Source organism: Aquarana catesbeiana, linkage group LG11, assembly GCF_042186555.1.
Source record: "Aquarana catesbeiana isolate 2022-GZ linkage group LG11, ASM4218655v1, whole genome shotgun sequence".
Lineage (NCBI taxonomy): Eukaryota > Metazoa > Chordata > Amphibia > Anura > Ranidae > Aquarana > Aquarana catesbeiana.
Genome location: NC_133334.1, coordinates 27331577 through 27345074, shown reverse-complemented (window position 1 = coordinate 27345074; position 13498 = coordinate 27331577). Strand labels below are relative to the sequence as shown.

The 13498-nt window shown below is 48.1% G+C and overlaps 1 protein-coding gene across 2 annotated transcripts in view; it reads left to right on the top strand.

The window, feature by feature from the left end:
• The first annotated feature begins 12959 nt into the window (after positions 1 to 12959).
• Positions 12960 to 13498, top strand: part of SPTY2D1 (SPT2 chromatin protein domain containing 1) — a 39727-nt gene continuing 39188 nt past the window's right edge. Inside the window, exon 1 of one of the 2 annotated variants that reach the window (XM_073604120.1) lies at positions 12960 to 13182. In XM_073604120.1, the coding sequence (XP_073460221.1) occupies positions 13123 to 13182 (60 nt within the window). In that variant the 5' untranslated portion in view covers positions 12960 to 13122. The remainder of the gene's footprint in view (positions 13183 to 13498) is intronic. The other variant, XM_073604121.1, reaches the window with a different exon arrangement.

Genomic DNA, 13498 nt, shown 5'->3' with positions numbered 1-13498 from the left:
GAAGATGGATGGAGCCAAATACAGGACAATCTTAGAAGAAAACCTGTTATGCCCTGTACACATGACCGGTTTTGCCATCGGAATAAACTCCGAAGGTTTGTCCGACGGAACTCAGATAGAATTCCATTCAACGGTCTTGCCTACACACAGTCAACACAAAGTCCGGCCGTCTAGAACGCGGTGACGTACAACACGTACGACGGGACTAGAAAAAGGAAGTTCAATAGCCAGTAGCCAATATCTTCTGTCTCTTACTTGCTTCAGAGCATGCGTCGTTTTTGGTCTGTCAGAACAGCATACAGACGATCGGTTTCCCTATAGGAATTGGTTCCGTCGGAAATATTTAGAACATGTTCTATTTCTAGGTCCATCAGAATTTTCGGGAAATAAAATCCGATGAGCCTACACACGATCGAAATAGACGATGAAAAGCTTCCGTCGGACTTTTTCTGTCAACATTCCGCTCGTGTGTACGCGGCTTTAGAGTCCGCAAAAGACTTGAGACTGGGGTGGAGGTTCACCTTCCAGCAGGACAACGACCCTAAACATACAGCCAGAGCTACAATGGAATGGTTTAGATCAAGGAAGTATATAAGTGTAGCGCTAAAGTGTATAAATTGTTTGGCTAAACCAAACTAAATAGACAAATACATGTGAATCAAAAAATGACTATGAATTAATTAGTATGTGTCCATAAAACATGATAATTGATACAATATATCAAAGAATGATATACAAATGGCGGCACAGTGGTGCAGTGGTTAGCACTCTCGCCTAGCAGTAAGAAGGGTCGCTGGTTCGAATCCCAACCACGACACTACCTGCCTGGAGTTTGCATGTTCTCCCTGTGTCTGTGTGGGTTTCCTCCGGGTACTCCGGTTTCCTCCCACACTCCAAAGACATGCTGGTAGGTTAATTGGCTTCTGTCCAAAATTGGCCCTAGTATATGAATGGGGACCTTTGATTGAGGGTAGGGACTGATGTGAGTGTGCGATGTACAGGGTTAGGAACAAGGGTCAGGGTTGTAGACACACACTCACTCAGGTTGAACTGGATGGACTGGTGTCTTTATTCAACCTTACTAACTATGTAACTATGTAAATCAGAAAAATTCCACACGTGATGAGTGCTGTGTGAATGGCTGGAAAAATAAATATAAATATTGCTGGAAAAAGTGTTTGTGAAATGATTGGAAAATATGTCTGTGAAAGAATTGAAAGTCCACAGTGTTAATTATACAAATAGAAAGTCCTAGGTCACCGCGTTGGCATCCAATCTGGTGGATAAAAAAATTGGAGACACCAGTGCAGCAAAACCACCACCGAAACAGATGTATGCTTACCAAATGGTTTGAACTCAAAAGAACATATGTTCTATGAGTCAAACATGCTTTGTGTTATCAACCGACAACCAGGGCGTAGTCTTAGGAATCCTCAATGGGGTATTAATAATTTTTCAAGGCATTGTATAAACCAGCACAGACAGAGTTCCCCCTTACATTAGAGTCTGCAGGATTCCCCTTCACAGTGCAAGGGGGAACTCTGCAGATTCTGATGTAAAATGGAACTCTGTAGACTGTGACATATAGGAGAAATCTGTGGAGTCTGATGTAAGGGAGCATGCTGCTGACTGGTGTAAAATGAACCTCTGATGTAAGGGGGTCTCAGGTCACCAGAGAGCCCCCCTGTCAGGGAAATGGCTGTAGGACGGGCAATCCTGCCAGTATCCATCATGGTTGCGCCGGGTGAATCCCCGTGCACATGCGCACACAGACGGGTGCGCAATGCCGGGTGCGCGCAGACGCATGCGTTGTCGCGCGCGCACCGTGACAATTGTTGGCGCCCTCTAGCCTATTTAAACCTTCTGCAGGTGCATGCAGGTTGCTGGATTATCGGAAGCTTCCTGTGTCTCCTGTACCTGCTATCCACATCTGATTCCTGTTACCTACCCGCCTGAATCGACCCCCTGGCTTGGACTTGACCATTCTCCAGTCTCCGCATCTGTACCTTGTCTGACTGCACCGGGTATGACCCCCGGCCTGGCTACCAACTCTGTTCCTGGTTTATCCTGCTGTACCTCATCTCGGACAGATCCTGCTGTGTATGACCCCTGGCCTGGCTATTGACTCTGTTTCTGGTTTGCTCTACTGTTCCATAACTTGGGGTCTCTCCTCGCACGGTTGCCCAATCGGCTTACTTAGCACACCCCAACTGCCCTCTGCCACCAGCCTACCCAGCAGCAGTATCAGGCAATCCGTGCTCCTTTGGGCACCGTACTCCCTGTCTCACTCCCAGGGCTACGTTGCACTTAGCCGCAAGGGGCGCCCTCTCAGCAATCCGGCCTCGCACCCGGGACTTGGCATCCCCCCACACATACACACAAGAGTTCACAGAGCTCCCTTTTACATCACAGTCCACAGAGTTCTCTATTACATCATAATCCACAGAGTTCCCTTTACATCAGATCCCACAGTTCCCCTTTACATCCCAGTCCACAAAGTTCTCGCTTATATCAGCGTTCCCCTTTACATCAGAGTCCACAGAGTTTCCCCTTACATCAGAATCCAGAGTTCCCCTTTACATCACAGTCCACAAAGTTCTCCCTTATATCAGCGTTCCCCTTTACATCAGAGTCCACAGAGTTTCCCCTTACATCAGAATCCAGAGTTCCCCTTTACATCACAGTCCACAAAGTTCTCCCTTACATCAGAGTTCACAGAGTTCCCCTTTACAGTGCAAGGGGGAACTCTGCAGGCACTGCTGTAAAAGGAGAAATCTGTGGAGTCTGATATAAGGGGGAACGCTGTGGACTCTGGTGTAAAGGAGAAACTCTAGTGTAAGGGGGTCTCTTACAATCCCCCCCCACACACACACACACACAAGAGTACACAGAGCTACCCTTTACATCTCAGTCCCCAGAGTTCCCCCTTACATCAGACTCCAGAGTTCCCCCTTATATCATGGTCTGCAGTGTTCCCCTTTTCATCAGAGTTACAATTTACAGAGTCTGCAGGGTTCTCCTTTACAGTGCAAGGGGAAACTCTATGGACCCTGATGTAAAAGGAGAAATCTGTGGAGTCTGATATAAGAGGGAGTGCTGTGAACTCTGGTGTAAAGAGAAGCTCTGGTGTAAGACAGTCTCTGGTCACCAGAACCCCCCCTTACACAAGAGTCCACAGTGCTCCCCTTTACATCACAGTCCACAGAGTTCCCCTTTACACCATGGTCTGCAGTGTTCCTCTTTACATCAGCGTTCCTACTCACATCAGGGTCTGCACTCTGCAGCATTGCCCTTTACATCAGAGTTCCCCTTTATGTCAGGCATTGCAGAGTTCCCCCTTACACTATAGGAAGGAATCCTGCAGACTCTGATGTAAAGGGGAACTCCAAGGACACTGATTTATGGGGGAATGCTGGTAACCGTGATATGGGGGGGATCTGGTGACCACAGACCACCTTCTGCAGAGTGAAGGGGGTTACTGATATAAGGGGTCCCCCCTTACCTTAGTGTATTCACTCTGATTGAGTCCCCCCCTTACATCACTACCCCCCCATCCCCCGTAAGACTGCTCCGGTGCAGGGCAGTGCTTCTTGAGCTTCCATCTAGACTCCATTCCTCCCTAGTCCTGGCGCCTCCACTCCTACCACTAAGGCTCAATCAGACCATCCTCCGGATCCCTCCTCTGCTTTGCTCCATGATTCTCTCCATTCTGGAGTCTGCACGCCAGTTCCTCCCCACCCTGGCACTCCCGCTTTTCCTGGCTCCCCCTCCTACAATTGGTGAATGGCAGCAAAGCAGGCGCAATGACGTCACCGTGGGCCCACCTGGGCCACCCCCCACCCGAACCCTTCCAAGCCTGCCCGAGCCCGGCTGGCTTCGGGACTGCACATGCACAGTTTTTTTTGTTTTTTTTTTACGGGCAGCCCCCGTCTGTAACAGACATTTACAAAAATCGGCCGACTTTTACAAAATTTCCCCTAAATTTATGGATGGTTGGCAACCCTGCAGGTCACTCCCATTGGCTGTATAACGTTTGCCTGTGATCTGCTGCCTTTGTATGCTGCACCACTAACTTTCCCTGGAAACCCCCCGAACTCCATCACTTGGAGGGGGGGCCACATACTTTGGGCCATATTGTTGTACCTCTGCTGGGCAGAAGGGTAGAATTTTTTTAAAAAGTTTAATATAGAAGTTTTGCAATCTGTACATAATCATCAGCTGCTAAAAAAAAAATGTAAAAGTATAAAAATGTATTTTATGTAAGAAAAAAATGTGAAAATTCTCGATATGCATAAAATTTCCATGTTTGCTGTTATAACATTTCCATTACCGCTACCCAGTCCTACATCAACTGAAATGGCTCTTTTTTGCTTCTTTGACTCCCCCTGCTGGCTGCCTGAAGTTACAGCAGTCTTTATTCTGATCTACCAAAAGTATTGGGACACCTGCCTTTACACGCACATTACCTTTACTGGCATCCCAGTCTTAGTCCGTACGGTTCAATATTGAGTTGGCCCACCCTTTGCAGCTATAACAGCTTCAACTCTTCTGGGAAGGCTGTCCACAAAGTTTAGGAGTGTGTCTATGGGAATGTTTGATTATTCTTCCAGAAGAGCATTTGTGAGGTCAGGCACTGATGTTGGATGAGAAGGCCTGGCTGGCAGTCTCTGCTCTAATTCATCCCAAAGGTGTTCTATCAGGTTGAGGTCAGGACTCTGTGCAGGCCAGTGAAGTTCCTCCACCCCAAACCCGCTCATCCATGTCTTTATGGACCTTGCTTTGTGCACTGGTCCAAATAATTTGGTGGAGGGGGAATTATGGTGGGGGGTTGTTTTTCAGGGGTTGGTCCCAGTGAAGGGAACCTTAATGCCGCGTATACACGATCGCACATTCCGACAACAAAATCCATGTTTTTTTTTGTGACGGATGTTGGCTCAAACTTGTCTTGCATACAAATTCCGATCGCCAAGAACGCGGTGACGTACAATACGTACGACGAGCCAAGAAAAATGAAGTTCAAAAGCCAGTGAGGCTCCTTCTGCTTGATTCCGAGCATGTGTGGAAATTTGTCCGTCGGAATTGTGTACACACGATCGGAATTTACGACAACGGATTTTGTTGTCGGAAAATTTGAGATCCAGATCTCAAATTTTGTTTGTCGGAAATTCCGACAGAAAATGTCCAATGGAGCCTACACACGGTCGGAATTTCCGACAACAGGCTCCCATCGAACATTTGTTGTCAGAAAATCCGACCGTGTGTACACGGCATTAAGGCGTCAGCATACCAAAACATTTTGGACAATTTCATGCTCCTAACTTTGTGGGAACAGTTTGGGGACGGCCCCTTCCTGTTCCAACATGACTGCACACCAGTGCTCAAAACAAGGTCCATAAAGACATGGATGAGCGAGTTTGGGGTGGAAGAACTTGACTGGCCTGCACAGAGTCCTGACCTCAACCCGATAGAACAGCTTTGGGATGAATTAGAGCGGAGACTGTGAGCCAGGCCTTCTCGTCCAACATCAGTGCCTGACCTCACAAATGCTCTTCTGGAAGAATGGTCAAACATTCCCATAGACACACTCCTAAACCTTGTGGACGGTCTTCCCAGAAGAGTTGAAGCTGTTATAGCTGCAAAGGGTGGGCCAACTCAATATTGAACCCTACGGACTAAGACTGGGATGCCATTAAAGTTCATGTTCAAGTTTGGGAAAGCCAAAAGCCGGCGAGCCGCACATCTTTAATTATAGTGTAAAATGGGTTCATCATAAAGCCTGGTAAATGACAGGGCGTGTACGGCGAGGACGCGGGACGTGTGCTAGTAATAACTGGACAGACCTGATTTATAAGAGCTCCGCGTACTACATTCAGAAAATACATTTTTAAGATTGGAAAAGAAGTGAAAAACAAGGGGGACTCATTTATTAAAGCAGATATAAAAAGTCAAATCAAAGCTGAACGTCACTGCATCCGAGCACCACAAATCAAAAAACACTGTTCAATTCAATTTTAATATTCAACCCCCCCCCCCCCCCCCATGATTTCTAGCCAAGGCCATCTTAAGTAACGGCAGATTATTCATGTAGCATTTACTTCCTGGAATCCATCTGCCCTTATCTCAGGCATGCAGGCAGGAGGGTGTGCTCAGCTGAGAAATCCCCTCCTCCCCTCCTGAAGACTCCTGGGAAGTATGATATCGTTTTGGCCTACGCCAGAAATCAGGATGTAACCGAAGAAATATATTTAAAAAAAAAATCTAAACAAGTAAATAGAGGCAGGTCTGTGCTGTGTAAAATCTCAGGTCAGGATGGACATATGGAAATATTTCCATCATAGTTTTCGTGAGCATGAATGTTTTCAGTCCAGTGCGACATTATGGCGGACACATCAGACACTTTTGACACTATTTTGGGACCATTGTCATTTATACAGCGATCAGTGCTATAAAAATGCACTGATTACTGTAGAAATGTCACTGGCAGGGAAGGGGTTAACACTAGGGGGGCGATCAAGGGGTTAAGTGTGTTCCCTGTGTGTGTGTTCTAACTGTAGGGGGGAGGGGACTGTCTAAGAGGAGATGACAGATCGCTGTTCCTACTTAGTATGAACACACAATCTGTCTCCTCTACCCTGAGAGAACCGAGATCTGTGTGTGTGTTTACACACACACACACAGATCCCGGTTCTCGCTCTGTTGCGAGCGATCGCGGGAGCCCGGCGGTCACCGTGCCCGCCGAAGACACGTGCATCGGCTCCGGGCACACGCTGCCCCTAGTGGCCAAAAAGGCGAAGCGGCGTAACAGAACGTCGTTTTCGCCCAGCCGTGCCATTCTGCCGCAGTAAAACTGTGGCGGCTGGTCGGCAAGCGGTTAAAGTTGCACTTCTGTTTGTTAAAAAAGCAATATTTGTGTTTGTTTATGAGACTTGGTTTATTTATAAAGACGTTATAAATCGCAACCGCTAAATCTGTGTGTGTAGTGCATGTTCAAACCTTATCCTCTTCTTCAGCGGGCGTTCTGCTTTCAGATAAAAGTGGTTTCAGCGGTGGATTTGCCACAAGATCACTTTTATGGGGGGGGGCAGGGGAGGGGGCAGGGGAGGGGGCCCCCTCCCGCCGCGTTTCGGTCGTCTATCCCGCTTGCCAGAGCCGCCGGTAGCGGCAGAGATGATTGGGTCCTCTCTCCTGTTTGGATGGCTGCCGAGTGAGGAAAAGATGGCCCCCGCTTGGCCCCATAGCATCAAACGTCAAACTTCACTTCCGCCAAATGCTCTTGACCACTTGCCGCCCAATGACGGCGCACAGAGCGGCTGCTCTCGTGTGCCCGGGGTGGGGGGGCACGCAGCGTGGCGACCACGGCCACGCCGCGCTGCTATGACACGGAGCGACCCCGATCTCTGTAAAGAACCGCAGCCGCGGCTCTTTAACCAATCACAGCCGGTCACATGTAAACACGGAGATGCCGGTAATAATAATGATAATCAGTGCCCTGATTACAATAAAGCGCCCACCAGTGCCAAAAGTGAGTGCCCACCAGTGCAAGAAGTGAGTGCCCACCAGTGCCAGAAGTGAGTACCCACCAGTGCCAGAAGTGAGTACCCACCAGTGCCAGAAGTGAGTACCCACCAGTGCCAGAAGTGAACACCCACCAGTGCCAGAAGTGAGTACCCACCAGTGCCAGCAAACAGTGCCCACAAGTGCCAGCAATCAGTATCCATTAGTGATGTCAGTCAGTGCTGGCTATCACTGCTGCCCACCACTGCTGCCCATCAATACCTTTCACTGCTGCCCATCAATGCCACCCATAAATGCCCATCAGTGCCCACCAGTGCCACCTATCAGTGCTCATTACTGCCACATATCAGTGCAGCTATCAGTGCCCATCAGTGCCACCTCATCAGCACCCATCAGTGAAGGAGAAAAATTACTTATTTACCAAATTTACTGACAGAAACGTATGCCCCGTACACATGATCGGAAATGCCGACATGCCTATCCGTGTCGCCTATCTGCGCCCACCAGTGCTACTTATCTGTGCCCACCAGTGCCACCTATCAGTGCTCATCAGTGCCGCCTCATCAGCACCCATCAGTGAAGGAGAAACATTTCTTATTTACCAAATTTACTGACAGAAACGTATGCCCCGTACACATGATCGGAAATGCCGCCATGCCTATCTGTGTCACCTATCTGTGCCCACCAGTGCCGCTATTTGTGCCCACCAGTGCCACCTATCAGCGCTCATCACTGCCACATATCAGTGCAGCCTATCAGTGCCCTTATGCCGCGTACACACGATCAGAAATGCCGCCAGCAAAACTCCAATGAGAGCGCTTTTTGTCGGAAAATGCGACCGTGTGTACGCTCCATCGGTCTTTTGCTGGAGGAACTCCAGCCAGCAAAAGATTGAGGGCAGGTTCTCTATTTTTCGGTCGGGAAAAGTTCCTATCTGTATGCAATTCGGACGCGCAAAAAACATTGCGTGCTCGGGAACAATTCGACGCATGCGCGGAAGCATTGAACTTCATTTTCTCGGCTCGTCGTAGTGTTGTACATCACCGCGTTCTTGACGGTTGAAAGTTCAGAGAACTTTTGTGTGACTGTGTGTATGCAAGGCAAGCTTGAGCGGAATTCCGTCGGAAAAACCATCCAAGTTCCGATCGTGTGTACGCGGCATAAGAAAAACTTTTATTTTTTTCGAAATTTTCAGTCTTTTTTATTTTGTAGGAAAAAAAAAAAAAAAACAGGAGTGATTAAATACCACCAAAATAAAGCTCTGTTTGTGTGAAGAAAATGATAACAATGTCACATGGTTACAGTGTTGCACGGCCGCGCAATTTTCATTCAAAGTGTGACAGCGCTGAAAGCTGAAAAATGCCCTGGGCAGGAAGGGGGTGTAGGTGCCCCGTATTGAAGCAGTTAAAGGAGACTTTTTTTTTTCAAAATGACATTTCGGTTTTTTTTATTGCATTTTAGTGTAAATATGAGATCTGAGATCTTTTTGACCCCAGATCTCATATTTAAGAGGACCTGTCATGCTTTTTTCTATTATCTATTCCTTGTAATAGGAATAAAAGTGACCGATTTTTTTTTAAAAAAAGGACAGTGTCAAATTAAAAAATAAAATAAATAAGAAAAAATAAATGAAAAAAATGTAAAGCGCCCCGTCCCGCCGAGCTTGCGCGCAGAAGTAAACGCATACGTGAGTAGCGCCCGCATATGAAAGCGCTGTTCAAACCACACATGTGAGGTATCGCTGCGATCGTTAGAGCGAGAACAATAATTCTAGCCCTAGATCTCCTCTGTAACTTAAAACTGGTAACCTGTTGACATTTTTTTAAACGTGGAGATTTTTAAGGGTAAAAGTTTGTCGCCATTCCACGAGCGGGCGCAATTTTGAAGGCGTGACATGTTGGGTATCAATTTACTCGGCGTAACATTATCTTTCACAATAAAAAAAAAAAATTGGGCTAACTTTACAGTTGTCTTGTTTTTAAATTCCGAAATGTATATTTTTTCCCCAAAAAAAGTGTGCAAATACGGTGTGACAGAAAGTATTGCAACGACCGCCATTTTATTCTCTAGGGTGTTAGAAAAAAAATATATAATGTTTGGGGGGTTCTAAGTAATTTTCTAGCAAAAAAAAAAAAATATTTTAACTTGTAAACACAGAGTCTGAAAAATAAGCCCAGTCCTTAAATGGTTATAAAAAAAATAACAAACATGTCATACTTACCTGCCCTGTGTAATGATTTTGCACAGAGCAGCCCGATTCTCTTCCTCTTGGGTCCCCCCGCTGGCATTCCTGGCTCCTCCCCCTTGACCAGTGCCCCCAATAGCAAGCCACTTGCTATGGGGCACTGGTGCATACTTGCTTCCGAGCCCTGCTATATGTGTCCATAAGACACATAAAGCTGCAGCTCGGACCCCGCCTCCTGCTCTCTCCTCATTGGCTCACTGGCTGTGATCGACAGCAGTGGGAGCCAATGGAGTCAATAAGAAGGGGGAGTCCTGGGACAGCCTCTCGTGCACATCACTGGATCGAGAGGGGGCTCAGGTAAGTATTAGCGGGAGCTGTGGGGGGGAGCAGCACACAGAAGGTTTTTTACCTTCATGCATAGAATGCATTCTCATTAAAGAGGAGCTTCAGACAGTTTGTAAAGATTTGAATGAATAAAATGACACTTACTTGTCTAGGGACCTAGTGCCATCCTCCCCTGGACCAGTTCTTCACCAGTCTTTGAGACCCGGCACCGGCATGTTTAGTGTAGGAAGTTGGCTGTGACTCCTTGCAGCTTCACAGCTGGTTTCTTATTGCGCATGCTCTGGTCTGAATGATCTGAATGGTCCTGAAACCTCCCGAGACCTGTGACATGTCCCAAGAGGTTGCTGGTGGGGAATGGGGGAGAGAACTTCCGATCTGATCACCTAGGACAAGGGTATCAAACTTAATTTCATGGCGGGCCCCATCAGCATTATGGTTGCCCTCAAATGGCCGGTTGTATCGGTAAGACTAGATGTTCAGAGCAAGCGCCCCACCATCAGAAGTCAAGAGTCCCCCTCCCTCCCTTACATCACAGTGCATCCCCCTTACCCTGTGCTGCTGCCGGGAAGAAGCTGCGGTCAGAGTTGGGAAGCAGAAAGTGCAGAGTCTGGAGGAGGACCCATGGAGGGCAGGAGTCTGCTGAATGCGGAGAACAGGGAGGTAGGAGACGAGGTGGTGGTGGTGCTGCTGCACAAAAAGGGGCGTGATCTGTAGGCAAAGTTCTGTCCTCTCTGCTGCCGAATGCCAAAACAAGGTGGGGGTGGAGATAAGGGGGGTGCTGCAGCTGCAGGAGAGGGGCGAGGGCCACATGAAATGGCCTGGAGGGCCGGAATTGGCCCACGGGCCTTGTGTTTGGCACATGTGGCCTAGGAGGTTGGCGCGGAAGTGGGGAGCGAGTACTAGGGGTCGACCGATTATCAGAGCGGACGATTATTGAGGGCCGATAATCACATTTTTCAAATAAGCGATATCAGTCAGAAACTTACCGATATTACCGATATTACTGATATTGGTAAGGCCTCCTCCCCCGGGCCCCGCGTGGCGCTCGTTGCAGTCTCTGCCAATCTCTGTCAGCGGTCCAGCGGGCAGCAGAGAGATGACATTATCGCTCACTGCTCGCATCATTGCTGTTCCACCTCTACAGCAGAGCAATGAAGGCTGCTCTTGACAGAGCTGCAGGCGCGGATGATCAGAGAGATAGTTACGTCATCTCTCACCGCCTGCCCGCATGCATGTGGAAGTTTATCCACTCTGACCCTTCTGGGGAGAGGCTGCCAGAAGTAGTGTAAATAGTGACAAGCTGCATCTGGGTGGCAGGTGACAGTGGCAAGTAAAATGCTGCATCTGGGTGACAGGTGGCAGTGGCAAGTAAAATGCTGCATCTGGGTGACAGGTGACAGTGGCAAGTAAAATGCTGCATCTGGGTGACAGTGGCAAGTGACATGCTTCATCTGGTGGCAGGTGACAGTGACAAGTGACATGCTGAATCTGGGTGACATGTGACAGTGGCAAGTGACATGCTGCATCTAGGTGGCAGCCAGGTGACAGTGGTAAGTGACATGCTGCATCTGGGTGACAGGTGACAGTGGTAAGTCACAAGTTGCATCTGAGTGGCAGGTGACAGTGGCAAGTGACATGCTTCATCTGGTGGCAGGTGACAGTGATAAGTGTGTATGTGTGTGATTATAGGTCAATGTTAGATGTATATGTATATGTATGTATGTATGTATGTATATCCCTGTATGTTGCGGTCGTTCAGGTGCTTATCTAATAGTTTCTATCGATGCCCCCCGCTGAGACCACCACCTGTGGAAGGAAATTCCACATCCTTGTCGCTCTTACAGTAAAGAACCCTCTATGTAGTTTAAGGTTAAACCTCTTTTCTTCTCATTTTAATGAGTGGCCACATATCTTCCCTTCTGCAAAAAAGTTTTATCCCTATTGTGGGGTCACCAGTACGGTATTTGTAAATTGAAATCATATCCCCTCTCAAGCGTCTCTTCTCCAGAGAGAATAAGTTCAGTGCTCGCAACCTTTCCTCATAACTAAGATCCTCCAGACCCTTTATTAGCTTAACAACCAGCTATTGTAGACGTTTTACAAGCCAAAAGAGCTTGTCAACCACACTGCAAAGCGCACCGCATAGGGCGTTTGTGGGAGCATTTTTAATGCTCATTAAATGCTTATCAACTGCACCTTTTAATCTCATTAAGGCCATAGGCGCGTTTGATAAGTGTCAGTATTTTGAGCCAGTGTGAACAAGCCCATTATCTTTATTTTTTTTCTGATTGTTTGAAAGCCATGGTTATAAGTTCTCATTAACCAGACAGCGACCATGTTGGCTGAGGGCAAGCGCCTAACTCACCGCTGTTTAGTCAGATTAAGCGACCCTTCAGATTGGGTGACCTGTCATATTTTGTAATGGAAGTGACGTTCCATCGCCGCCATCTTGATACACCCCGCACTCGTCCACAGTATGTATACAGTGTGAAGGCGGCAAGCGGACATCTTTTTACACCCACAGAAGTCTTGCATTTCACACTTATTTTTAACAGTAAATGGAGCTTATATAGAGAAATTCAGTATTTTAAAATCCGTCTGACTGTTAGATGTTGAACCTGCTGATATCACAGGTTTGCTAATCTGACAGAACACCGCTGCTTTGGAAATTCAACATCAAAACGGATTTCAACATACTGAATTTCACTATATAAGCTAAGTTTACTGTTAAAAATAAGTTTTAAATGCAAGACTCCGGTGGGTGTACCAAGATGTCTGCTTCCCGCCTTCTCACTGTATCCTTACTGTGGACGAGTCCGGGGTGTACTAAGATGGCCTGCGACAGAACGACACTTCCGTTACAAAAAGTGACGTTTCGCCGAAACACCGCCTCCCTCTAAGCTACTTCCGCTGGGCCGTCTGCTGGCAGAATGGCGCCGCGCAGGCCTCAGTGCTGGCGGAAGTGACGTCGGCAGTAGCGCTGTGGTAGTTTCTGGCAGTGAAGTGCGTCACTTGGAGGGTCGGGAAGCGGCTGCTGGCGGAGGGTTCCCGGAGGGGGGAAGCAGCGGAGGGCCGGGATGGATTTCTATAAAGTGATGAAGGTGGCTGCGGCCCAAAGCAGCGGAGATGGCAGCACGGTAAGAGAAAGGGGGGCAGATTGGGGACATATGGGGGGGCTGCAGGGAGTCAGTGGGGGAGGGGAGCAATATATATGAGGTGGGGGCAGGGTGTTCTGAATGAAGGGGGGACTGAGGGCCCTGTACTGACGGGGAGGGGGTTGATAAATGGAGACCTGTATTGGCTTGGGGGGGTTGGTAAATGGGGGCCTTGTACTAACTGGGGGGGTCCTGTACTGATGTGGAGGGGGGTTGGTAAATGGGGGGTCCTGTACTGATGTGGGGGGGTTGGTAAATGGGGGGGTTCTGTACTGATGTGGGGGGTTGGTAAATGGGG